Source organism: Salarias fasciatus, chromosome 17 (assembly GCF_902148845.1).
Source record: "Salarias fasciatus chromosome 17, fSalaFa1.1, whole genome shotgun sequence".
NCBI classification, from domain to species: domain Eukaryota; kingdom Metazoa; phylum Chordata; class Actinopteri; order Blenniiformes; family Blenniidae; genus Salarias; species Salarias fasciatus.
The window spans coordinates 12,663,645-12,688,370 of NC_043761.1; the positions used below are offsets into that span (position 1 = coordinate 12,663,645).

General features: G+C 46.4%; 1 protein-coding gene across 1 annotated transcript in view; it reads left to right on the forward strand.

The window, feature by feature from the left end:
- exoc4 (exocyst complex component 4) overlaps window positions 1-24,726 on the forward strand; it is a 91,880-nt gene that overhangs the window by 51,127 nt on the left and 16,027 nt on the right. The window contains exons 12-16 of the mRNA XM_030113598.1: window positions 3,624-3,726; window positions 4,426-4,542; window positions 16,072-16,208; window positions 16,999-17,154; window positions 18,694-18,872. Coding sequence (XP_029969458.1) covers window positions 3,624-3,726; window positions 4,426-4,542; window positions 16,072-16,208; window positions 16,999-17,154; window positions 18,694-18,872 — 692 coding nt within the window. The remainder of the gene's footprint in view (window positions 1-3,623; window positions 3,727-4,425; window positions 4,543-16,071; window positions 16,209-16,998; window positions 17,155-18,693; window positions 18,873-24,726) is intronic.

Here is a 24,726-nt window from a genome sequence, read left to right on the forward strand (position 1 = left end):
ATACTAATTGCGAGCAAAATTAGATGTGCAACGAGCACAAGCTATATAAAAAATATGAAAAAATTATGTTTATACTTCTGGTCATATGATAAAATCTTAACATTGGCATGAGATTAAATTGAATAAAAAAAAAACTAGAGATTAGGGAAACTCGGGAACTGCTGTTCAGTGTTTTTGTTTCGCCTCCGGTCAATTACTGGCAATCTGATAGAGGATTTACTTTAAGCTCACCTTTTCAAACAGTCGCAACTTAATCACATGATTTTTAAGAGCCTGTTTAAAAGCCGCTGCCTTTTAACACCGTCTGCTGCCACGCCGAACGCCGCTGAACACCTCTCAGTGGAAGGATGAAGGCGGGTGTCAGCTCGTCGTTTCTGTTGAATCAGAATGAATTCTGCCAGTTTTTTTAGAAATCCTCACAGGAGCTGTGAAGGTGTTCAAAAGCATCTACAAGTTATTATTATCATTATTTTAACGTTTTTCTGTTTACTCACCTGTTGATTTGACTTCAGTGTTTCATTATAATTGATTGCAGGTTATTAAATGCATCCAAAATCCTGTTCATAGTAGTAATAATTAGTATTGCAATCAGTAAATCAATCAACTGTTTTACTTCCATTCCTGCATGCTGAACATTGAGCACCATATTTTTTAGGTTTAACAGTGCCCGCTTGTGCCTGTGAGGCCAGATAAGCAGATTATTTCGGGATATTAAGATTTCAAACGCAGCGTCGGTCGGGTCCACGCTGCGTCTCCCCACGCCGTCTCCTTGGCGACCTGGCTGACTCCTCCGCCACGCGCAGCTGCCATACGGCCGACCGGCGTGTTTTGTTGTCACCTCGCAGTGAAACCCGCGTTGTTAATGTCACGCCGGGTCCAATTATAACGGCGTCACGAGCCGAAGCGGACCTCGTTACTCAATCCTCACAGCATATTAATGGCGGCGGGAGCGGTTGAAGGGGCCGTTTATAGATCTGTCTACCAATAAAATTACTTCTATGCTGAGTGTGTTGTGAAGCCGGTGAGGCTTTTTGCCACCGCTAAGGTGAAGATACATCTGTTTCACGCTCGATAATAAGGATTTAAGAGCGTTAGCTGCTAAATCAGCGCATTACATTTGAAATGTTCTTTGACAGCGGAGTGTAAAAAGAAAACTTTTCTTGTTGCTAATATTAAACGACTTCAAGCCAGTCAAAGTCAGGTCTTTTTTTTTTTTTTTTGATGTATTGTGCCATAACTCACCAGAACGGCCGAAATTGGCACTTTAAACCCGTGTAGAGTCGAGCACAGTTGTAGCCTTGAGAGATCAAATGAGGCTCACTGTCATTTATCCAGCGAGAGGTCATTCCGTCCGCTTGGCGCCGAAGACGCGCATTTGCAAATGGCCTTCCGCCCGAACGCAAAAAAATAAAAAATAAAAAAAATAACAACACCGCCCCGAGTTTTTGAGAAGAATCTGAAGGCTTGTGCGCAGGAATCGGAGGCCAGCGCGAGTGAGGAGAGCATGTTTGGTGTCATTTGTAATCACCGCCACTGTCATCATCATCAGAAGCTTTTATTCTCTCGACAGTGTGTCATACCGTCAGAAAGCCAGACGTTTGAAGGATGTGGTTGTGATGGTAATAAGCTGGGAGAGATTTTCTTTCGGGATCCATTTGGAAGTCGCAGCTCTGCTCGTTTTGTATTTTTTTTTTTTTTTTTTCCCCCGGTGTTATTTATCCATTTGCATTTTAACCAGACTCACCACTCTATATTCTAAATGATTTCTCAGAATCCACTCAACAAGCGTTTTGCTAAACGCACGTTGTCTCGCTCGCTAAACTTCACACTCTTAAAATGTAAATTCTGCTGACACGTGCTCTTCGGGCCCCGCCTGAGCTTCCCGGGTCCCGGCAGCGGCGCTTTTTTAGCCCCGTTACCTTGGCTAAACTTCCCCGGCTTCACCCCCGCGGGCCAGGAGCGCCGGAGAAACGCGCCCGCGGCTCGGCGCCAGATGGCCGCCTGGATAGACAAAGCCGCTTTACTGCCTCGTCCCCGCTACATTACTCAAACGTTATCACCCCTGCCTACAAAAATCCATCTGTGCTCACGCACTAACTTGAAGATCCATCATCCTGACACTTGAATTGAAACAATGACAATAATGACAGAACGCGATGGATCGCAGAACAACATGACGCGCGCTTTTAAAAACCGGCAACTTTTATCCCAAAGATTGATTCCCCGGGAATGAAGTTCTCAGCAAAAATTGTGTTTTTTCTTTGTCAAGATGCAGCGTTTAAACCTCGCCCGCTACATATTTATACCGAGAGGCTCTATATCCGGCCCTCATTGTTTTGCAAGCTTGACTGTTTTAATGAGGCCACAGAAGAGTTTTTCCTACTTAACTTTCTGTTGTTGTAGAGTTTCAGTGAGAATCAATGAAGGATTTAGAATAGGTTTAGGCTTCGTGCTCACTCTGTCTCTCTCTCCTGCGCACTCTGACACACACACACACACACACACACACACACACACACACACACACACACACACACACACACACACACACACACACCCTGCCTCAGTGCCTGTTGACTAATTGGGTACAGTGCTGAGTAGTGTGATGTACATCTCGGACTCTGTGTGTTTTTCCTGCGTGTGTTTTTATTTGCGCTTATGCATGCAAGCTGTGTGTGCACGTGTGTGTGTGTTTGTACATTTGAGCTCGGCTCCAGCCAATCAATCATCCTCCTCCGCTGATCTATACCCCTGCGCGGAGCGTGTCCCTCGTTGTCTGCAGTGCTGCTGCAGCCTGCTGCTGACTCCAAGTTTCGCCGAAGCAAAGAGATGGTTTTCCGAGCGGCGGACTCTTCCTGCCTTTTTTACAAATGACTTTGTCCAATCAAATCCCCTTTCTGAGCCATCTTCACGCCATCAGTCCACTATTATGTTCATCGCATCGCTCATTTTGTCAAGATTTTGTCACATAAAGCAATTTCTTTGTCCGCCTGCCCGCTACGTTTCGCTCTCTTCTGAAAAGTTTAGTCCGTACATTAAAGGTCCTGCAGGTCAGAGAAATCTTTTCTGAGGAGTTTGATTTATTTGTGCATTTATATGTGCCGAACGCTTGAGGAGGCACTTACTCTTGCATGGGCTGCCCCGCGGTGTGTGTGAGACAAGGCCAGTGACCAGTGATTCTCTGACAAACGAGGTGTGTGCGCGCCTCCACCAAGCCATACATAACTGTCTGACCCTATCTGACCAGGCAGACTGTGGCTTCCTGGGGAATTCGCAGTGTGCATCCCGCAGCCCTGATTGGTTTGTGTTATTAACACTGTAAATTGCTCTGGTGTTTGCAGTAACTCCTCCGCACAGAGTTATGTTTGCTGGACACACTCGTCGGAGTCTAGTGGCTCTGAGCGGCTCCACTGGAGCACAGTTGAGGTTAACTACCTTCATCAAAGGCACTTTGAAAACCTTTTCTTTTCTTTTCTTTTCTTTTTTTTTCATCACAAAATTAGCTCCCTTGTCAGATCTCACCTTCTTAGATCTCTGCTGTCCTGTGATCACGTCCAAGTGTAAATAGTCGACCATTCTGATGCTTTTTTTTCATGTGTGTCTTTTTTCCCCCCCCCCTTCAGATTCATTCAGGAGATTGAAATGAACATGGGCCCGGGCCAAGCCAAGCAGTGCCAGCTTCGAGCTTTCCTCACCTACTACATTAACGACCTCTTCCTCAACCAGGCGAGTGAAATGACTAAACGACAAAAAAAAAAAAATAGCTGTGCTTTTATCCAAACGTTTTGTAGAAAATTCTATGTAAGAAATCAACATTACTGCAGCATTGCATCAATACAATATCAATTAGCGTTTCAATGCTCTCCTTGTGTTTCTTTGCAAACTTTCCAGACATGCATTTCTGATTTTTGGTAGCTCTAAATTCCCTGTAGATGTGTTTGTACAGGTAATCTACCTTCACCCACTCTCACCTGTGTCACCTCTGAATAGAACTCCATAGATGACCACATTGAGTTTTTATTGTTTGCTCTGAAACCGCTTCAGTAAATGTGCTGTATATACAAATGCATTTCAGTTTTATGCAAATATTTTGCCCTCAGGTTTGGTCATGGATTTCTTCTCACTTTTAAGTTTCAGCACTGTTTTTTTTTTTGTTTTTTTTTTTAATTCAAGTAGTCATCTGGAACTGAGCAGTGTTTATACCCGGAATATAGGAAGCTAATTTGAATCACAGTGACCGGTGGGGATATTGTCACCTTCAGGAAATATGAAATCAAAACTAAAAATTCGAGTTTTCTGTGCGAGACGGCAGGGTTATTGTAGCTTGACTCCCAGCAGCCCCAAGAAAACACAAGAAGAAAACAAAGCCGGCGTGCATTTTAAATACAGCCCATTTGATGTGAAGTTTTCTCACTCGAACGTCAGGTGCGGACCGAGATCAACAAGGAAATCGAGGCGGTGAGCAAGGCGGCCGACCCCTTGAAGATCCTGGCCAGCGCCGACACCATGAAGCTTTTGGGCGTCCAGAGGCCGGTACTGCAGGTGAGGAGGCGTCAGACTTTTAAAACAAATAGCATAACAACTGTAGTCTGTAATATTACTGTTTTATTACTGTTTAGTTTTATAGATTGGTGTTCTCAGTTCAAGGTGAGAGCTGAAAAGGTTTACACAATCATTGTTAAAAAAAAACAAATTGAACCTTCTTCTCCGGTACATAAATGTTTATTTACAAGCCTTCATCAGTTTTGCCATCTTAAACGCGCCTATGTTTGGATGGCGCGGGTTCACCCAGATGCGTGCCGCACAGATTGCGGATTTGGCAACACTCTGCGGCTTTTCCATACGAACCCTCCGAGACGCTTCACAAAACCACAGAGCCGCTTTTTACGGCACGCTTTCCCCATTTTTAGCCCCGCTCTATGGATGCCAGCTCTCCTGAGTGCACTTACCTCGCACTTCCTTGTGATCGCTGTTGGTTATGACACACACGCACACACACACACACACACACACACACACACACACTCGGATCATCACATCCACCCTGCCAACTACCTCACAGGATAATAATTGCAGCTGAAACGGTGTCTGATCCTTTCTGAGTGTGTCGCTGTTGCTAAGTGCTGGTTACAGTGTCTAAAAAAACATATGAAACACACACACAAACACACACACACACACCATATCAGGCAGTTGTTTCTGTTTTTCTCTGACCGCTAACCTACCCAAAGAAACCTGGAGTTGGAGGGAGTCAGAACAGTGCCACTCCGTGGCCGTGATAGGAAGGAATACAACTTCAATAGGCCCGTTTTCGTGTTATTTTTTTGATTTAGTTCAGACCGTTCTGTATACGTCCACCGATGAGATATACTCCTCATCTCTGTCATTACTCATAGTGCTATCTCACCACCAGATTTCTTCTTTCTAAATGTTTCTCCTCACATTTCCAGAAACACTGCAGAAGAATGGAGTTTTGTTTGCATTAGTCACATTCAAATGTGTCCACGGAAGCTGTCCAAGTGAAAACTGTTCAATTTAACCAAGAACTAAGGACCGAAAAAAAAGAAAAAAAAAAGAAACTGAACTGATAGCGACTCCCTGACTGACTGCACCACATTTAATCACAGGCTCATGTCGCCGGTCTTGGCAGTCGTTCTTATTCAAAACAGACTCATGGCAGGTTGAGGATTACAACAGTGCCAAAGTCAAGATCCAGACAGTTGGCAAGATTTGTCTCAGCTGTCAGATATGCTGCATGTTTGGTGGAGTATGGCTCTCTATATCTTCAGTATTGTAAAAATTTATGTTTTGCATGCACACACTTTTTCACATCACAGAGAGAAATGTGCATATGAGTACTTTTTATTGTTATTTTTTTATCTTTTGGGGTTTCCAGGCAGGTTGTCAAGGAAGACAATGTCCCAGAGAGGTAGTTTCATTTGTGCTGTGGGTATTTTGTGTAGCCAGCCTTGGATACGTGTGTGTGTGTGTGTGTGTGTGTGTGTGTGTGTGTGTGTTTTGCTGTATGTTTGTTTCTGTCAGAGCCTTCCTGTCTGTGCGCCGGCTCCTCTCGCAGGGAGGGAACAGCGGTGGCAGTTCATTACAGAGAGAGAGACCGTGGGCGTATGGAGTTCAGCGGGGTTTGTTTACGGCTCGGGCCCCTCCTTAACGAGGAGTTCAGCATCTTGCTAATTATGCTGCTGTGGCTAATGAGCCTTTCTGCTGATAGTAGGGAGTGCAATAAAACACTCCTTTTGTTTGGGCTTTTTGCCTTTTTTAATTGGGCTGAATAAAAGAGCCTTCCCATGCTTCTTGGAATGCCATTCACATTCCAGGGTCAGGGTGGCATCTGTGTGTTTGCCGCACTCTTTCCTCTATGTGTGTGTGTGTGTGTGTGTGTATGCTTTCGCTACCTGTGGCGGTTGTGTTTTCGGTCTCCAATTTGAGAGCCGTCCCACTGTTTCCTTTGATGGCCTTCATCTGCAGCGTCACCGCTTCAACAGACTGCTCTTTCTACCTCGGAGTGAAGTTTTTGTTCGCCGAGTTGTCATCGTCATGACATCTTTTCACCGCGCCCGTATAAAACCTTAAAAGGGTTCTTAAACCGAGTTTGCGTAAAACGCTTTATGTCTGTAGCCCCCAGCTAGCTGGACAGATTGTAAATCTATTCAGATTTATGATTGGAACGGATCATTAAAGATTAATGCGTCTGAATGTGTCTAACCGAACTCGCTGTTGGTACACACACACACACACACACACACACACACACACACACACACACACACACACTCACACACTCGCTCTCGACATGCCCCTGTTAAGTCCCACGACGCTCTGTGTGCCAGGTGTTATCAAAGAGAGACACGTACACACTCGCACGCACAAACCGCAGTATCAAAAGCAGCATGGTTGACAGGAGAGAGAGAGAGAGAGAGCGAGCGAGAGAGCCAGCTCGATATTTCTACACCACATTAAACGCACCCTCCCTCACACACCTTGGCCGCAGCCACATACGGGGAAACCATAGGGGAGCGCATTTTATAGTTGCATCTGCTCTCCGCAGCCACTGAAGCGCACATTAATGTGTGTAATAGCTGGAACTGGAGGAAGATAGCGGCGTTTGTTGGGGGGGGGGGTTTGTGTTCTTTGGAAAGGAGCTGGGGATCCAGACATGCAAACGCCAGAGGACACGTAAACTTTTACGCTCATCCAGTTAATGCACAACTCCTTTTTTACAGCGGGATTTACATATTTGGGCCGGTGACAAAAGAGATTTGCACTGATCAGCCAATAAGAACAATCAGGCGCAAGCTAATATTTTGCGTTAGGAACAGAAACGCGAACAAGCAGGGTCGAAGCGCCTCGAAGCATTTCGGCTCTCGTTGGGTGTTTCCCAGTCTGCAGTGGTCACTATCTATCACAGAGGCGAAAAGAGGAGGAAACGCACTGAACCGGCGACAAAGTAATGGCTTCCCAAAGCTCATCCGTTCACCATGGTCCAGTGGAACCCCCCACCTCACGTTTTTACAGGACTTTGAAGATGTGCTGCTATCATTACGGTGCTGGATATCATAACGCCAAAAGACGGCTCGTGGATTCCTGCTTCACTGGATCATTTCCAGGATGTCATCTTGTTGTTGAAAGCTTCTATTATTCTACATTATGAGTTCGCACTGGCAACTTTTCTCGCAATTGTACCTGATGTGTTTACAGTCACAAATGTTTTTTTTCCCCCAAAAAAATGGCATAAATGTAACTTTATAATTCATAAAATCAGCATCGACGCTCTCTGTTTCCTCATCTGGCCAAACCTTATTTGTAAGTGACCTATATTTCAGCATAATATCTCAATTAGAATCTAGAATTCTAGCAGACAATATGGGTGAGGGTTATCCCCGCTCGCAGCACTCTGGGAATATTTATCGTTGCATTTCCATCGCATTAACATTTGGACCGGACCGGTGTTATTAAAATACATTCATGTTATATGAAGTGTTTAACCCTTTTGTCGGGGGGTGGGGGGGGGATCTCTGCAGCTGGAATGGACGGAGTGACTTTGTGGCAACGCCTGCACAAGAGTCAAGGTGAATCTCGCGCCTTATGTTTGCTTAAGCAGCCCATAATAAGCAATACTCATGCAGTCTGGGCCCAGGCTAATAAGTAATAATGATAGCGGCGCCGATTTCCCTATCACTGGGCGCCAGCGCTGTCGCGCTCTATTTTTTATGTATCAGGTATGTATATTATATAGCAATGGTGTGATTCTTGGCGTGACACGGGCCGTATATTGTCCACTAGAAGCCGGAGATAAGGACGGACTGCTGACTGGGACGGCGTCAAGTCGAGTGGGAAAGGTTAATGTCCATTCATGCGTCTGTGTGATAGCGCAGCCTGGGCTGATAACTGTCCAGAGGATCACTGGGGAAAAAAAAAAAAAAAAGAAAAAGTCTTCTAATCCTTCTCTTTTCTCTGTTTTTCTTGATTGTTTTCTCTCCTTGTTGGTGTTTAGCTTTTATATCGCCCCACTCAGGTTCTTTCCTCTTTATTCCCATTAGTTTGTTTTATTTTTTTGTTCCTCTGTAAACAGCCGGGAGTCGTGGAACACACAAACTTGCTTGCTGTCGGGCCGTGCCGCGTGATGCTATCTCTCCAGCTTCGGCCGCTGCCGCTGATTGATTCATTTAATTAGACTTAGATGGAGGTGGAAGGAGCGGAGCGGGCGCGAGCGACGGGGAACAGAACGGAGGGATAAAGCAGCGCGGGGAGGGTATGGTCACTCTGCTGGATAGCTCTGGAGATTGGCTCCATTAATCTTGCCGGAGCCCCCTGCAGTGTCCCTTTTTGCACATTCACTCTGTGACACGCTAAAACATACAACACGCAGCCGGGGACAAACTCCCCAAAAGCAACGAAAACACACAAAGCGAGCAGCGTTTCTCCGGCCGTGAAGACCGGCAGCGAGGAGCCACCTGCCCGCGCACTCGTGCGTCATGTTTCCCAGACAGTCCGAGTGTGCACGGATTGTTAGTATTCCATTTGTTTACTCCACCTCTGAGCCCTAATTACAATCCACGCCGGCTCTCTCTCCTGAGCTAAGTATCATTCAGCCCTGTCCCCAGTGACTCCGCACAATAGCTGCTAACTACTCCTTTTGTTTTCACAATTCACCGTGTTAATTGTCGGGTGTATTTGCTATTCATACGTGCATGTGTTCGCCTGTTGTTGTTGTGTTTTTAAATGCTTGTATGCAAACAGAACTTACCGTGGAGCCGGATGAAGAGTGATTTCATTCCCCGGGGCGCTTACTGTATCGCGGAAGCGTTGGGCCGCCAGTGGCCTGCTAATGATGTTGACCTTTTAAAATTTCATATTCACATGTAGCTTTGTGAGAGGACTGTGGGAACAGGCATTGCACACATAGTCACGTGTTAATTGCGCATACACACATGCACATACGCACACACACACATACAGAGTAACTGTAATGACACTGACCTTTTTATTGGCGAGGATGTGTGTCGGCAATGTTTATTTGCAGGTGGGGGATGGGGTTGCGTATTGTTGATTGGCTCCCTGCTGCCCCTAAATACACACACACACACACACACACACACACACACACACACACACACACACTTGGCTGTGTTTATTAAGAAAACTCTCAGCTCCTATCGACAGGCACAGCAATCACAACACAATACACCTGTTAGCAGCCTCAGCCGTACCCTGTGATTGGAGCACAGGCGGGAGTGCAAATGGGAATGGGTGACATGAGACACACACACACACACTCGTGCTTCCCCTTCAGTCTAAAAGATGAGCCCCACTAAACCCATCACACCAAAAACTCACCATCATTAGCGGAGAGGGAAACTGATGCAATCCGATCAATTCACAGCTGTTGAGAATTAACCGCTGAAAAATTAAAAAAAAAAACCACCTCAGTATAAAATCCCATCGTTGCTCTGGGAAATCGCGGCTGCGCCTGAAATGACTCCCTTCAATCTCTCTTCTCACTCCATACCATGAGAGACCGCGGAAGGTTCCTTACAGACCGGCTCATTTCAGAAGATTTCCAACCGCCGCACCGTCTGATGTGGGTTTTTATAAACTTGGGAAATTCTGCCGCACAGTGTTGCTCTCAGCTGAATCATCGGTGACTTTTACAACATCTCTCAGTACGTACGAATAACAATGCCATCCTGTACGTCATCTATATTCACCACTAGGAAATATATAAAGCTAACAGAGAATGAAGCATTTATGTCCTGGGGAAATGTTTATATTTCAAATAGAAATGAAATGTGGCCGAAGTCCAGTGTTTTTTTGTTTTTTTTTCTTCCTTGGGAGTCATCTAGCCATTGTTTTGATGCTGGAGTGAGTTTACTCATGTTTACATGACCGTTTCAATGAAACAGAAAACTTTTGTTCACACAAAATCGCTGCTCGGAGAAGCTCTATGAAAACGGCTCCCAACACTCTGACCCTGACTCTGTGGAAAAATTGGAAAATAAACAACCTTTCTGAACCTCTGCTGCTCCCTTCCAGAGCGACATGGCTGCCAGTCCATGTTATATTCTGCTGTTTATGTGTAAAAGGACGTCGTTTCCAAAATGCTGTCACGCAAATTCAAAACCTTTCTGAAACTAAACCGATGAGTTTTCACCTGAAACCTCACCTCGCCTGAACTCCACTAATCGGATTGTAACACCTTCAGTATGTATGCAGTGTTTAATTGTTGCACAAAAAGTAGTTTTTTATTCATCTGAAAATGGCACAAATGCTGAGAAATTTAGGTTTTCAAGACGTGCTCACCTGAAAGTCCCTTTTCCTTCCACCCTGGATTTGGATTTTTCTCACCGCTCCAGGTGTAGCCGTCCCCACCGCCCACCTATCTCCCACCGAACACATGTCCTCCCGAGGCTCCAGCCGACCGCCCTGGGCCTCCAGCCTGCCTCCTCCAGGAAGGAAGGATCCTCTCCTTTTCAGAAATCTCACTCAGCCGCGCTGTATTTTTTTTTTTTGTTGTTGTTGTTGTTTTCGTGCATTTCTATCGACACAATAGTTCTACATTCCCCTCTATAAACGTGTTTGTGCTTTTGTCTCCGCGTTGTAAGCCGCGAGAGACGGCATTTAAATGAGCGAGGAAAACAGCCGCGGCCCGGGGTTGTACAGGTTCACACCACGCGGTGCCGCCTCAGACGGAGTCTTTGCGTGTAACAAGGCATAATCTCTGCCTTTGGAATGAGTAAGTTCGAGAGAGAGAGAGGGAGAGAGAGGGAGAAGTTGAAATGTCAGCTCCACCACAAACATGCCCTTTGGTTTGAAGCGGGGAAGTTTTTGGCTGTAGGCGCCTGATAAAAGTTACTGCTTGATTTTTTTTTATTTTTTTTTGTAGCAAGTTGGTGCAATGAATTCGCGTCTGTGTCGCTGTACCCACTCACAGGGCTTTGTGCATTTGTGTGTGTCTGGTTTTTAATGCATGTGTGTGCATTGGACTTATTACAGTCCGTATGGGCTTAATGGGGCAGAGAGCGGCGCTCGCAGCTCCCCCACAGCCTGCGTTAGGATTCGTATTTCCCCTCTCACATCCAAAACTTTATTCACTCACACAAACCGGTGACAACCTAATCTGGCTCCCGAGATAAATAATTCATGATAATTGGTAATAAGTGGCAAACAATGGCCTCAAATTGTAAACGCATTCCACTTGATTATAATAATACCAACCAGGTGTAGGGAAAAAAATTATTTAGATGGCGTTTGGGGGTCGCTGTGGGGATTTGAACGGTGATTCCTGGGATTAGTAGTTATGCAGACGCTCCGTATTTCCACCCCGGGTTTGTGTTTGTGTGTGTGGGCGTGGATCGGGTGTGTGTAATATAGGAGCCCATCTGTAACCATTGGAGTGTGATATTGCTCCTCATCTCTCAATTAGGACTCTCGCTAAGCTCAGCGCAGCGTTTTTTGTCAGTCGTGACCGTGGATGAGGTGAAAAGAAAGATATTTGCGATGACTTAATTTTGTTAAAAGACAGATATGTGTCTTTATATGTTTTCGCATACCTTTGTGTGGCTGGATTTCATCCCAAAACAGATGACGGGCTTTGTTTTGCCAGTGGCCGCCGGGCTTTTCAGCGCCAGCGTTTTGCTCAATATGCCAGTGAAATTTAATACCTCTACCAGTGTAATAAATTATTGACTCCGAGCTCTTAAAGACAGGGGAAACGGGTTTCAACACTCCACTGCTGTCTGCACTCAGTGAAAGATTATTTATGGGATAAAACCAGCGTCACTTTGTAACACCTCTGTATAATCACAACAAAGTGCTCCTGCAGGTTGAAACACTCAACAGTTCCAATATCAAGCTTAATCACTTGTTCAGGCTGCGTGTTGAACTTAAACATTTCGACTGTATTATTTAAAATACTGAATTCAAGAGTGTGTTAAAGTCGAGTGTCTTTAAATTCTGTGTGAGCACATCGAGCCACGTGTCGCGGCGATCATAATGACTCCTGCAGTCCATTAGCGGGACGATTACTGATACATAATTTGACTTGACAGCTCGTAATTGGTAACTTCTAACCGAGGTGTGTTTATGTGGGTCTGTGTGTGTGTGTGTGTGTGTGTGTGTGAGGAAGTGAACTTGCAACACATTAAAAGCAGAATCTGAAAAAGTCAAAGACAAATTTTTATTCCCAGAAGTCAAGAGAAAGAAAAAAAAAAAACAAAAAAAAAACAAGGGACAGGAATTGAAAACTGAAGCAGAAAGAACTCCCAGACATGAATAAAAGCAGTCACTTTCACCGCTGAGTTGTCAGAGTTTAAGCAAACTCGCGTCCAAATCCACTTTCATGCGTTCGCAGTACAAAGAAACATGTGCCGCGCTCCAATGGGCACAAGTATGGGGGCCATCCGGTGTGTGTCGGGGGAGGCTTCGCGGAACGGCTCCGCTCTGACGTTGATGAATGATCTGTCAAGACAGTGTCCCACTCTCGCCCGGCTCCTCCTCACCCAGGAGAGGGACGGCCCCTGTGTGTGTGTGTGTGTGTGTGTGTGTGTGTGTGTGTGTGTGTGTGTGGGAACGGGGGCAGACAGAGGTTATCTCCGCGTGTGTTCTCCACGGTACGTGGGCGCGCGCGGCCGTGTGTGTATTATTTGCGCAAACCCGGAGCTTCACACACGCGAGCGGCGTGAAGCATTACACGAGCGAGCGGTTCGGGGTCAGGGTGTGTGTGTGTGTGTGTGTGTGTCTGTGTGTGTGTGGAGTCACAGAGTGCGTGGGGTTAAACACTCTGACCCCAACATTTTCATTGGGAAATCCCTGATCTGTTTCCGACGTGAACCCTCGCGGAAATCCCAGAAAACAGACGACAGAAATCTCGCAAAGCTGTTGTAATTGGTTCGTTCAGTCGACTAAATAAAACACATTCCTGTGTACCTTCGGCCACGCCGAGGAGTCAAGCTGCACTCTTACCGCGGTAATGACATTTCCCATGTTGTGCATTTCACTCACTCCAGCAAAAGGAAATAACTACTTCCAGCAGCAGGCCGGGGTGATTTCTGGAGTGATGACCGTGCATTAAGAGATTTCTCTCCGCCGAGGCGCCAGTCTGAGTGCCGGCTCTGGCATTAAACCGTGATGGCCGTGGCCTTCATTTTTACAACGGCGGTTTACTCCCGGCAAATTCCGAGATCCATTTGCGAGATGCGAGTCTAATTTCCCATGATGAGTGTGTGTTGATGTTGTAATAATGTAAAAGAGTGACAGCAAAGTGCAACCAAGAACGGTTCCAGGGTAATCGAATCCAAGGAAGTGGAATAATGTGAGGATTGTGAATGTTTTCTACATTATTCCACAGCTTCTTGACCTTTAAGTTTGAAAGCTTCGAAAGAGAGAATGTTAAAGTAAAGCAGTCATAAATGGAGTAGCCTCCACTGAACGTCATTTCCTATGTAACCATCGAGTTAGACAGAGGAGACGTAGCAGAACTTGCTTTACCGACTGTGTGGAAGCCCTCCCTTTCTCAATCTGTCTCTTGATTACTTTTTAATGATTGCTGTTGCCTAAGACAAATGGCTGTGTTAAATGAGCAGAATTAGACAAGGGAGCTGAGTGCGGGAGCATTTGTTAGAGCAGGAGTAATGGATCGGGTATCCATTGTTTACTCTTTTCCATTCGCTGCGTTTGGCCCGCTATCGAGCTCCCTGTCCTTAGTGCAGGGACAAAAGCGGCGGAGTACATTGTTTGTGACCGTGGGTGGACATCAAGGTTTTCACCATAATTTTTTTTTTTTTTTTTTTTTCCCTTCTCCATGCATCTTCTCTACCCTCTTTATCAGACTCGGGGTCGCAGGGAGCCAATCAAAGGTCACACGGTTCATCCAGGGCAAACAGAGAGACAGTCACACAAATTAATGCCACCAATGAACTCAAACACATGATTCTGAAATGTTAGAAAATGCAAAATCCTCTGGCCCGTCGTCTCCCTGAACGACCCACCGATCAGCCTCAGCAGTGCTGACCTTAATACCAGGCCTCCCTGGAGCAGGCAGGAAAAACAATCACCAAAGCGGCGTCTAATTATCGCCGCATATCACTGTAACAGATATGAGACGTTTCCGCCGATACCCCTGTCTTCTGAAGGAGCGCTTGCCGTACGACTAGCCGTCACAGAGGTGTGGCTGCGCTCCTGCGGGGTCTGGCGGGCTGACAGGGAGCCAGGCGTGGACGGTAAACGGCGCTCCTCTTGGCAGAGGCGAGGCCTCGGTTGGAGCGCCGCGGCTATGGACTATTACCTTCCTCAATGGGGCGGCTGTTGTTTTTGCGCCTGTGTGTTTCAGGATGAACGAAGAGGAAACTGAAACACAGAGATATCTAATAATATTATTACCATCCGTCCACATCAGGGGTCCTTCCATCTATTCTCGTGATGAGCCGCAGTCACGACTGCCCCCTACAGTCCCTACAGCTTCCAATGTATTGAACCTCTTGGAAAATGTATTATTCGTGCAAAAAGATTGAGATCATTCTCACAGTGCGCAGTTTCCTACATGTTACCTGAGCTTCTCTCAGGTTCAGGAACTTCACTGATGTCGCAGCTCACCGCATATCGAAGTTTATAACTGTTTGTTAGATTAAATGGAAGCCGGCTGTGGAGATGATTATCTTCTCTGGCGTGCTGTTGTATTTTCCACTTGAGCTTGGTAGACGGCATTAAAACGCAGCCTAATACTCCTGCAGCTGTTTGCACCCCCGGTGCTGAAGTCCATTTCCATTTTATTAATCTTTGACAAAGCTATTAATTTTTCCATTTCACACCCAGACACTGTAACTCCGTATTACGTTTACAAAGGCAGCGCAGTGAGCTGAATAGAAATCATTTTCGAGATTGCCTCACTGTGTGTCGCGGCACTGTAAAGCCGCGGTAGTTACTGGTAGATCAAGGTTGTCGCCGGTCTAATAGTAAGTCATCACTGTTATTAGAGATGGAGGAGAGATTGGTTAAGTGCTGGGAACGGGCAAACACACTGAGTTGTAATCTTATTTAACAGCTCTTGGATCGCTCAGAGGTGTGTGTTGTGAAAAGTTTGCGGCGTGTCTGGGGATATGAAGCCGCTCTGCTGTTCCCGGGCCAGCTATTAGTCACGCAGGAGTGGCTAATCTGTAATGGCTGCTGTCACAGCCCTGCCGTGGCTCCTGGTGATGTGCACTGTGACAAATGCACACACACACACAGCACTGGAGTTCAGAACTCACACACACACACACACACACACAAATATGTGCACTCACAGTGATTCACTCTCACACAAAGAATCATCCATTCCACTAATAGTGCTCAGACTTCTGACAAGTACTTGGGCCAGTCATCAGTCCAGCCGCAGGTGACGGGAAGACAAGTGAATTTCGAGGCGTCGTTGACAGCACGGCAGGCCTGATCGGACCTGACAGATGTAGAAAATCCAGTCCGCATTCAGTTTATCTGTTCATTACCTCGCCTCTCTTTACCTCTCTCACACCTCCTCTCGATAAAATCCCTCTTTTTTTTTTCGCCTTTCTCCTTCAGAGCACAGTGGTGGTGGAGAAGTCCATCCAGGATCTAATGAGCCTGATGCAGGACCTGAGCGCCTACTCCAACCAGTTCCTGGAGATGGTGTGCGACAAGCTGAAAGAGTACAAGGAAATCTGCAACACGGGCTACAGGTGAAAAATACAGGAGAGGATGGTGCACTTGCCCGTCAGCCGTTCTCCACTGCTGTGTCCTGCACCTGCATTATGAGCCAGAATAGGATCAATAACATGATTGTAATCATAAACTGCGGATATGGAGAGGGCTGCGCTGTGAAATGTTGCTTCTCTCAACACCCCTGAGACTCTGCAACACCTGGCGAGGTAAGGAGGAGGCAGCAGAATAGCGCGGGGATGAAAGAGGAAGTGATGAACGGGGCAGGGGATGCTGGGAGTCCATCTGGACTCTGTCACAGGTCAGCCGCAGTCGCGCCGGGGCCCCCCGAGTGATGGAGTGCGTGTGGGTTTGTGCGCGGCGCGCAGTGTTGGCTCGTGCCGCTGTGTGCATTTACACACGAACAAGCCTCTGCCTCCCTCGGCCCCAACTGCCTCTTCCACTTACAAGTTTCCGTGTGAAGTCCCGGATCTTTGCTGTCCCCCTGTACAGGGTATTAATTTCTAAAGTAAGCTGTTTCCCTGACCAAGGCACCTGCAGACAGAACAGATGTCTAATGATACTTGGCCTCGTTGTCTCCCCTCCAGATTAAAGCCGCTGTTTTGGTTCAGATTCTTGCACAAACAAAAACGTACACAATGCTGCTGTTCATGTATATATTAAATATTCACATTATATAATGAATTTTTCTGCTTTGTCACAAAGATTCTGATAAGAACAGATGTTTCGTTCGTTTAATTGACGCTGATGGAAAAGCACAGGAATGAAACGAGAACTTTCAATCCAGTCTTTTAAATCTCCCTCCCCCAGGGGCATCGTCCAGAGCGAGGAGAAGCTGACCATCAGCGCCTCCTGGTCCAAAGACGAGGACATCAGCCGGCTGCTCCAGTCCCTGCCGAACTGGGCCAACATGGCCCAGCCCAGACAGACCCGGCAGAAGAGGGAGGACGAAGAGGACTTCACCAGGTACGCACCAACACACACGCACAGATAGCTCCCTTACGTTGCTGGATAATTTACAGTTTTCAAAAACTCAAACAAGTTTGGAGGCGCACACTCGGGCTCAGTACACAGGAATAATCAGAGGAGATATGAAGCCACACTTGAGCAATCACGCACGTAATCCCCCCCCCCCCCGCCTGTGTTTTTTTTTTCCTTCATTCTTTATTCACATATTATTGAACCTTCTCTTGTTAAGATGCACCCAAAAAGGAAGTCATGATTGCTCTTTTAAACGCCCTCTATCTGAGGGAAATGAGGAAATGAGGGAAGAACAAAATAGGAGCGTATGAGGGGAGCAGACTGAGCCCGGGAGGAGGGAGGGGAGGGGAGGGGGGGGTCAGCCTTATCGAAATTGCCTTTGAATGTGCACCCTCTTCAGGGAACACTGGAGCTCATTGGAGCGGAATAGTAAAGTAAATAAATAAATTGGTTATGTGGCCAAAGAAAGTCAATCTGTTGTGCGCGGTCTCTCCCTTTCCCACACACACACACACACACACACACGGCAGCAGGAGAGATAGCAAGAGGGAGGCCGCGAGGCTGTTTGATTCGAGAGCCATAGATGTTTTCATCACTATGAAAAGGGGATTAGCTCCTGCACAACTCTGAACCCGGCGCTTTAATAAAGCCGCGTTAATGAGCCGCAGAGTTTGTGTGTTTTTAACCCATCTGCCGTCCTGAGGATCTTGATCTTGCGGGTGTCCTGGGGACTCCGGAGGCCGGTCCGCCCGCCATGTGTTTTCAGCACGGCGGTGTTGATCTCCTCCAGCTTCCCCCCCCCACCTCTCCGCTCACACCCCGTCTTTCCTGCCAAGCGTTCAAAGCCAAGAATCCTCCCTCGTTCACAAACGCCGGTACATATAGCGCGTCTTTATGTCTTTGTTTTGCCTCCCTGTAAATCTCTGCCGTCTGCTTGCTTTCTGCTTCTAAATGTTCCCCGTCACCTGTTGTTTTTCTCTCCCGCCAACTGTTGAGTAGCAGCTCTCTTATTTTGAAGTGATTATGCTCTCAAAACGATCAAACTTTTTTCCTTCTTCCTCCTTTTTATGTTCGGCTCTCGACTCGGTAACTTTCCTCCTCTCGCGCTCTGCGCCTCTCTGTAAAGGTCGAGGCAGTAATTTATCCCCACATCGCCTGTTGTTATTGTTACAGAGTCATAACGCTTTTCCTTTGAACACATTTGCACGTCCATTCCCATCCCACAATCCATTATGTTTTAACCCGAACCAAAAATTGGCTTTGCTTATAGCTTTTATCAAAGCCGCTCCGCGGCCCTGCAGACCAGACCTTTGGAGTCCAAAAGGAGCCGAATTGCTGGTAAACTGTGTGAAGAATGTAATCCTGCAGCCTGTTTAGAGGCTCTTTACTCCCCCCCCACCTTTTACACAACAGACATTCCCTCTCATAAAAGACGTTTGCTTGCTTGAATGATGTTCAGATGATGTTTTCCTTAGCGCAGCGCGGCTGTCACCCTGACGACACACAAACTCTCCATCACACCAGGGCGGCTTTCGCGAAGGAGTCGGAGGTGCTGACGGGGAACCTCGGAGACAAGTTAATCCCCCAGAATGAGATCCTGCGTGACGTCAGTGACCTGAAGGCGCTGGCCAACCTCCACGAGAGCATGGAGTGGCTCGCCGGCCGCCTCAAGGCTTTCTTCTCCAGCCTGCCTCAATCCTCCGGTAAGTCGGCTAAACTCCCGGTGACTGACAGGCCCGCATGCTGTCGCCTCTTCGCCAAAATAAGTGGATTCTCTCAGAAAGCCCGGACTAAATAGCCGGATCTCCGTGAAGATGTTATTTGTTGATCGAATCAAATTGAGCGGAGCGCGGCGGAGTTTCTGACACAGACGTCGACATATGCAGCGCGCTTTCCCCGCCCACGCCCGGAACGCTGTCGCCAACGCACACACCTGTTGTTGTTTATACGTCGAATATTGTGTTCGACGCGCGAGTTCTCCCTCCTCAAACTAACTGTATTTTCTGTAAACGATGAACTTTACTTTTGCGAAGGAATTCTAAGCGACGTTTTTGTGGCGTGTGCAAGGAGATAAAATTCCTCACAAACCATGCATCTTGTTTTTCTGAAGACGTTGCTACGAGCCTTTCAGGTCATTAGGCAGCTATTGATCAGAATGCAACACAGATTAAAAACGCCGCACGCGCGCTTTGTGCAGGATGGCAGTGTTTGGGGCATGTGAGGTTTCCTCATTGTTACGTGCGGCGCCTCTGCAGCGAGACTTCCTTACCTGTGCCTCATTAAGTTCTTGTTTGAGTGTATTATCACCACACTCATTACCTTCTCCACTGGAGTTGTCAAAGAGCGCTTTACACACTCACTCATTATCCGTGGTTCTGCGTCTGCGGGCGTGCGCGGCTCTTAAAAGTGTTTTATACTATCGCTGCTCTGTCATCAGTTTTGTAGCATTAAAAAAAAAATGTAAAATTTGTAGGGTCCGCACCGGTAATATCTGAATTTTATCTTTGCAAACCAAAAAAAAAAGACGTTGGCTGTCTTGTGATTTCCTCCTTCAGGTCTGGGTTTCTTTTTAGCATCATTTGGTGGCAGTCAGTGAGTTAGTGCCGGTCGGCGCAGGGTCAGGCTTGTTTTCGAAGCCGTACACGGGTCAGGCTCCGGTTAATGCACACATCAAACATCAGAATAAGAAGAAATATTCTCCGGGTGACTTTGGCTGCGGCCCGGTTGCTGGTGTCAGACAGGCTGGTGGGAGTTTTTTCCTGAATCCGCGGCTCTCCCGGGATTGATGCGGCTCCGGGCTGTGGTGTGAACTCGGAGTGGTGTGAAGGGAGAAGAGACACATCTGCAAATGGAAATGCCTTGTTGATGAGACGGGTCGGAGTGCGAGGCTTCGGTCGGTTTGAAATCTTTCGTGGCGATCCCTCCGAGGAGCATCTCAGAGAAACCAGAAAATCCCACACCTCAAGGTGAAAGCGACTTTAAATTCCACTGGTGTCAGTCAAGATTAAGAAAAGCGATGCAGCAATTAGCACTCGTGAACCACGAGAAATGTTTTGAAGGGTTTGAAATTTTTCAGTTGAGTCCGATTCAATCAATCAATCATTCAAACTCGACAAATCTGACTTTGAAAACATCTCACAGCTCCAGGATCATTGAACTTCTGCTATTTCGCAACTCTTCCTTTCAAAACAGAACAATTTAATGCAAAAATATTCCCGACTTTGTCGCCGCAGTATCTCTCTTTAAACTCGTCCCTTCCCTCTCAGCCCGACGCCAACTTTCTTCTTCCGCTCGTAGATAAGAATTCAATAAAAGTACGGGAAGGGACGTGACATAATTATCATTAATTCTGGCGGGTGGCACTAATGGGAAGGATAGGGCAGCCACTTATCATGCCGGGACAGCCTCCGTATTGTTCATTATTTAGTGTTTGGCGAGCTGATGACGGACTACGTATGGGTGAAGTGTGCGCGCGCACGCGTGCGTGTGCGTGTGTGTACATAACCATGCAGTGTGTAAGATGGGACAAGGGTACGGCAGGGAAAAAAAGACCCCACCTTATCTCACACCCCCCCACCTCCTCCTCCTCCTCCCGCTTCACGTCTATGCCTCTCCAAATTGGATTTTATATGACAGAAGCAGTCAGGTATGAACAACTCATTTTCCTCTCCCTGTTTTTGCTTTTTCGTTCTTTCATTCCTCTTTCTGACTCTCTTGCTTCACTCCATCCTGGTATTTCATACTTTTATTTTATTTCCTCTTTTCTTCTTGCTTTTCCCCATCGTTTTGTTTCTTCTTCTTTCAAACAATCTGAACCTTGTTCTCTCTTTTTTTTAAAGTGGGGAGTCTGATAGATTTTCGTCAGTGATTGGGCGATTTAGTAGAAGTGTTCATTTTGTTTGATGGCTTTCATTTATGACTCAGCTCTTGTGCTGAAACACAAACTCACAAATTCTCCAATTGTCAAGTAAACAAAAAAAAAAGTCAAACCCATGGATTCGATTGCTTTAACTTCTGCGGTTTCGAGTCGCCTTTTCATTGGATGCATAAAACATCAAGTGAGCCTCCTCGCGTCGTCGGCGTAAGGGGAGTTTTCACTGACTGCGATCGTCGGTTTAGGAAGCTGCAGGAAGCGTCTCATCTCAAATCTATTTGCCGCAGTTTTCTGATCCGCTCTGACAAAAGTTACCCAACAGAACACACTCGCCTGAGGGGCAACGTCGGCATGACAGTCAACAGTTGGCAGCATATGTGGAAGGTTTTTTTACATAATATTTTGAATTTGAGTTTGGAGATTTTCTTGTCTGCCTAGCAACGCCTGGTGAGAATGTTTTTTTGGACCTCGTCAATTCCTTCTCTCGTCAGTGATGTATGCTGACCATAGTTGTTACAGGTTTTTCCCCCTTCAGTTGAGATTGAGCTAATCATGCATATATTCCAGATGTCTTTCTGTTACGATCTGGCAGAATTTGGGTTCTCCATGTGCAGATGTTGGTCCTCCACTAGAGGCAACATTATAATTAATAACGCTTCTTCTTTCCTACTCAGTCACTTATGAATCATTCATCACTCCTTTCCTGCAGGATACTGTTCTCCCTTTATTTTTCTTCCATTCTCTGCGTCGAGGTGGGACAGGTTGAACCTTTTTCTGGGAAAACAGCGATTTTTATCAGCTGTTTATCACGTGCGTTCGTCAGAGCCTTTGAAAAATGTCACGTTGTTATCTTGATTCTTAATGTGTTTCTTACGCCCTTCTGAGAGACGGCTCAAATGTCCATTTGTGTATTCACCAACACGCTGTGTGTGTGTGTGTGTGTTAGTGTGTGTGAGAGAGAATTCCATCACTGATCTTCTCTCTTAATGTCTGCCACCATCATCCTCTGCAGATGGCAACCAACAGACGCTTCTCTTAGATGAGATTTGAAAATAATTGGATAAGCACGGGCCGTGCACACGTACGTACGCCCGCACACAGACATGCACGTCTTCACACGAGTGCATGGACGCACATGCAGTATGCACATACGTACCCTGACGTTTAATCATGCACACAAAGAATTTATGAACAAGAGATGGGGAATAATTTGCCCAAGGAAAGAAAAAAAAAAAAGAAGAAAAGCCAGAAGAGAGAAGAAAAAAAAAAAAAAGAAGAAGAGAGCAAGAAAGTTGTCAGTCAGGACCAATGAGTCGTCTCCTTTTGCCCGTCTGTCCCCGACTCTAATGGCGCCCCCCATGCTGCGACGCTTCCCTCGCATCATCAAAGCAGCACAGGCCGGGAGGGGATGTGCCAATTCAAGTGTGTGTGTGTGTCTGTGTGTCTTTGCGTGCGTCTCTCCGGGCGTGTGCGTCTCACGGACGCCCCCCAGAGAGACTTCCAGCAGCGTGTGCCACAGTGCGGCCTTTTTTTCTGCTGTCAGAGTGAGTGAGTGTAATGCACATGAGAGGAAACAAGCCTGCGAGTCACTTTCACACACACACACACACACACACACACACACACACACACACACACACACACACACACACACACACACACACACACACACGGAGTAGGAAAAGAGCTCCCACTGGCAGAGTTGCAAAGCCTTCGCTTTCTTACATGTACAACCAAAATCGAAGACGAAGGGAAGAGGTGAACTGAGAGCAAAGAATAAAATCCATAAGTGACGAGTTCGTCTTTTTCGTCTTTCAGTCCAACCGAAACCATTTCCCAGCGTCCTCTCCTCTGCTACTGGCGGATTCCGCTAAATGAGATCATTTAATGGCGCTTTTTCTTTTCCCCGGCTGAACGGGCGCTATCCACGAAAGTGCGACTTCTATTTTGAGTGACAGTATCGCGTTGCGCGGCGGCGTTCTGCGTCTGCTAATGATGCGATCGCCTGACCAGAGAACGTAAACAACCCCAGCTAAACACAATCAGATCAAGTCAATTAATGTCACAATTTTCAGCTCCCTTGAGAAATCATCCTGTATTTTTTATTACCACCAACCTTGTTTGTTGTTGTCCCTGTGACTCATTTAGCTGGATTAATATCGATGTGGCCAACTTCACATGTAATCAATAGCGCTGTTGTTTTTGTAACCTGTGGAGGAGGTTGTCGACAGTTTATCATATAATATTCATTTTATAGAGACACTGTAAAATCAGCAAACATCTGAGGACAATAAAGGATTGCAAGCAACCTGATATGTGAGTAAGCATACTGATTTCGCTGAGTTAAAATGTCCCCCGGTTGAATTCTGAGTATTTTGAAGCTCTGCCAAAGCAGGCTGTGTTTCCAGTGAACTTCTGATCACAACAAAACTTTTATCAACAACAAACTCAAAACCAGTAGAGGCCTGATTTTTACTCTTTAAATATTAGCACCCGGTGCCAAGTTCTGTATTTTTTATTGCAAATTTTGAAGCGATTCTATTACAGAGTGGATTCTGTGGTTAAAACACAAAACTATACAATACCGTCCAATGCTGTAGCTATCGGCTGTGACTGCTTCTCACGAGCGTTTGCTCAAGAAGACAGTTAATTAACGGTTAAGTTCATACATATACCGTTCATATATTCAACACTCGTGTACACACGTTGCACGCGCGGCTTTAATAAGAAACATAATTGTCGGCGGTATCTGCGGATGTCAGATGCGCGGGCGTAAGAATAGCTGTCAGAGACGTCGCGTCGCAAGCCCCTCCGGTGTTTGCCGTGTTGATTGAACTGCCATGGCATTTCCCTCCACCGCTGTTTGCTTAGGCCAATGGCTTCAAATCTTATCAGATTAATTCAAAACAAGTACAATAGGGGGTGGAAAAGCGTTTTCCCCCCCAGAACATACAGAAGGGACACTGATGGATACGAGGGGCACAGACTGAAAATAACCTCATTTGACTTTGAATTAATGAGTTTTATGATTCCAAACACTATAGAAATAGAGTATATAAAAGGAATCTCGGAGCGTTATGGATTTGCAGCATAAAATGTTCCGTTTTATTTTAAAGCTGTTGTGAGCGTCGCGTATGGTGCACCTCCGAACTCTGATCCTCCACAAGTCAGCATTTCTCCTTTTTAGAACAGCCAGTGTTTTTAAAGAAGTGATAGAAATCAATCTAAAGAAACAGACAACACGAAGTAGAAAAACAGCAGAGCATCAAGGCGGCCGTCGCTAAAACAGCCGGCGCAGCAGTTTTATGGCAGAACAAACTCCAGGATCCCGAGCAGGCCTGTCGTCCTGATAACTTGGAGATGAAGCCACTGGAGAGTCCGGCACAAAATCTAAACCCCAGCAGTCACACGAGACAGATTTTATTCTCGCTCAAGGTTTATTCGCTTCTGAGCCCAAATTACTGGAACCTCCAGTGAGACGCTTGAATGAATTCGTTCTACATAGATCGTCTTCGCTTGTCTTTCGCCAAACATCTGCTAAAAAGTAGATCTCAGTGCATTTGACACCGTCACACACATACACACACAGACACACACACACAGCAGTGGAAATGGCGGCCACGTAAGGTGCCGCAACGTAATTGAGAGAAACTTGGGCTTTAATGCGTTTCCCAAGGACTCTT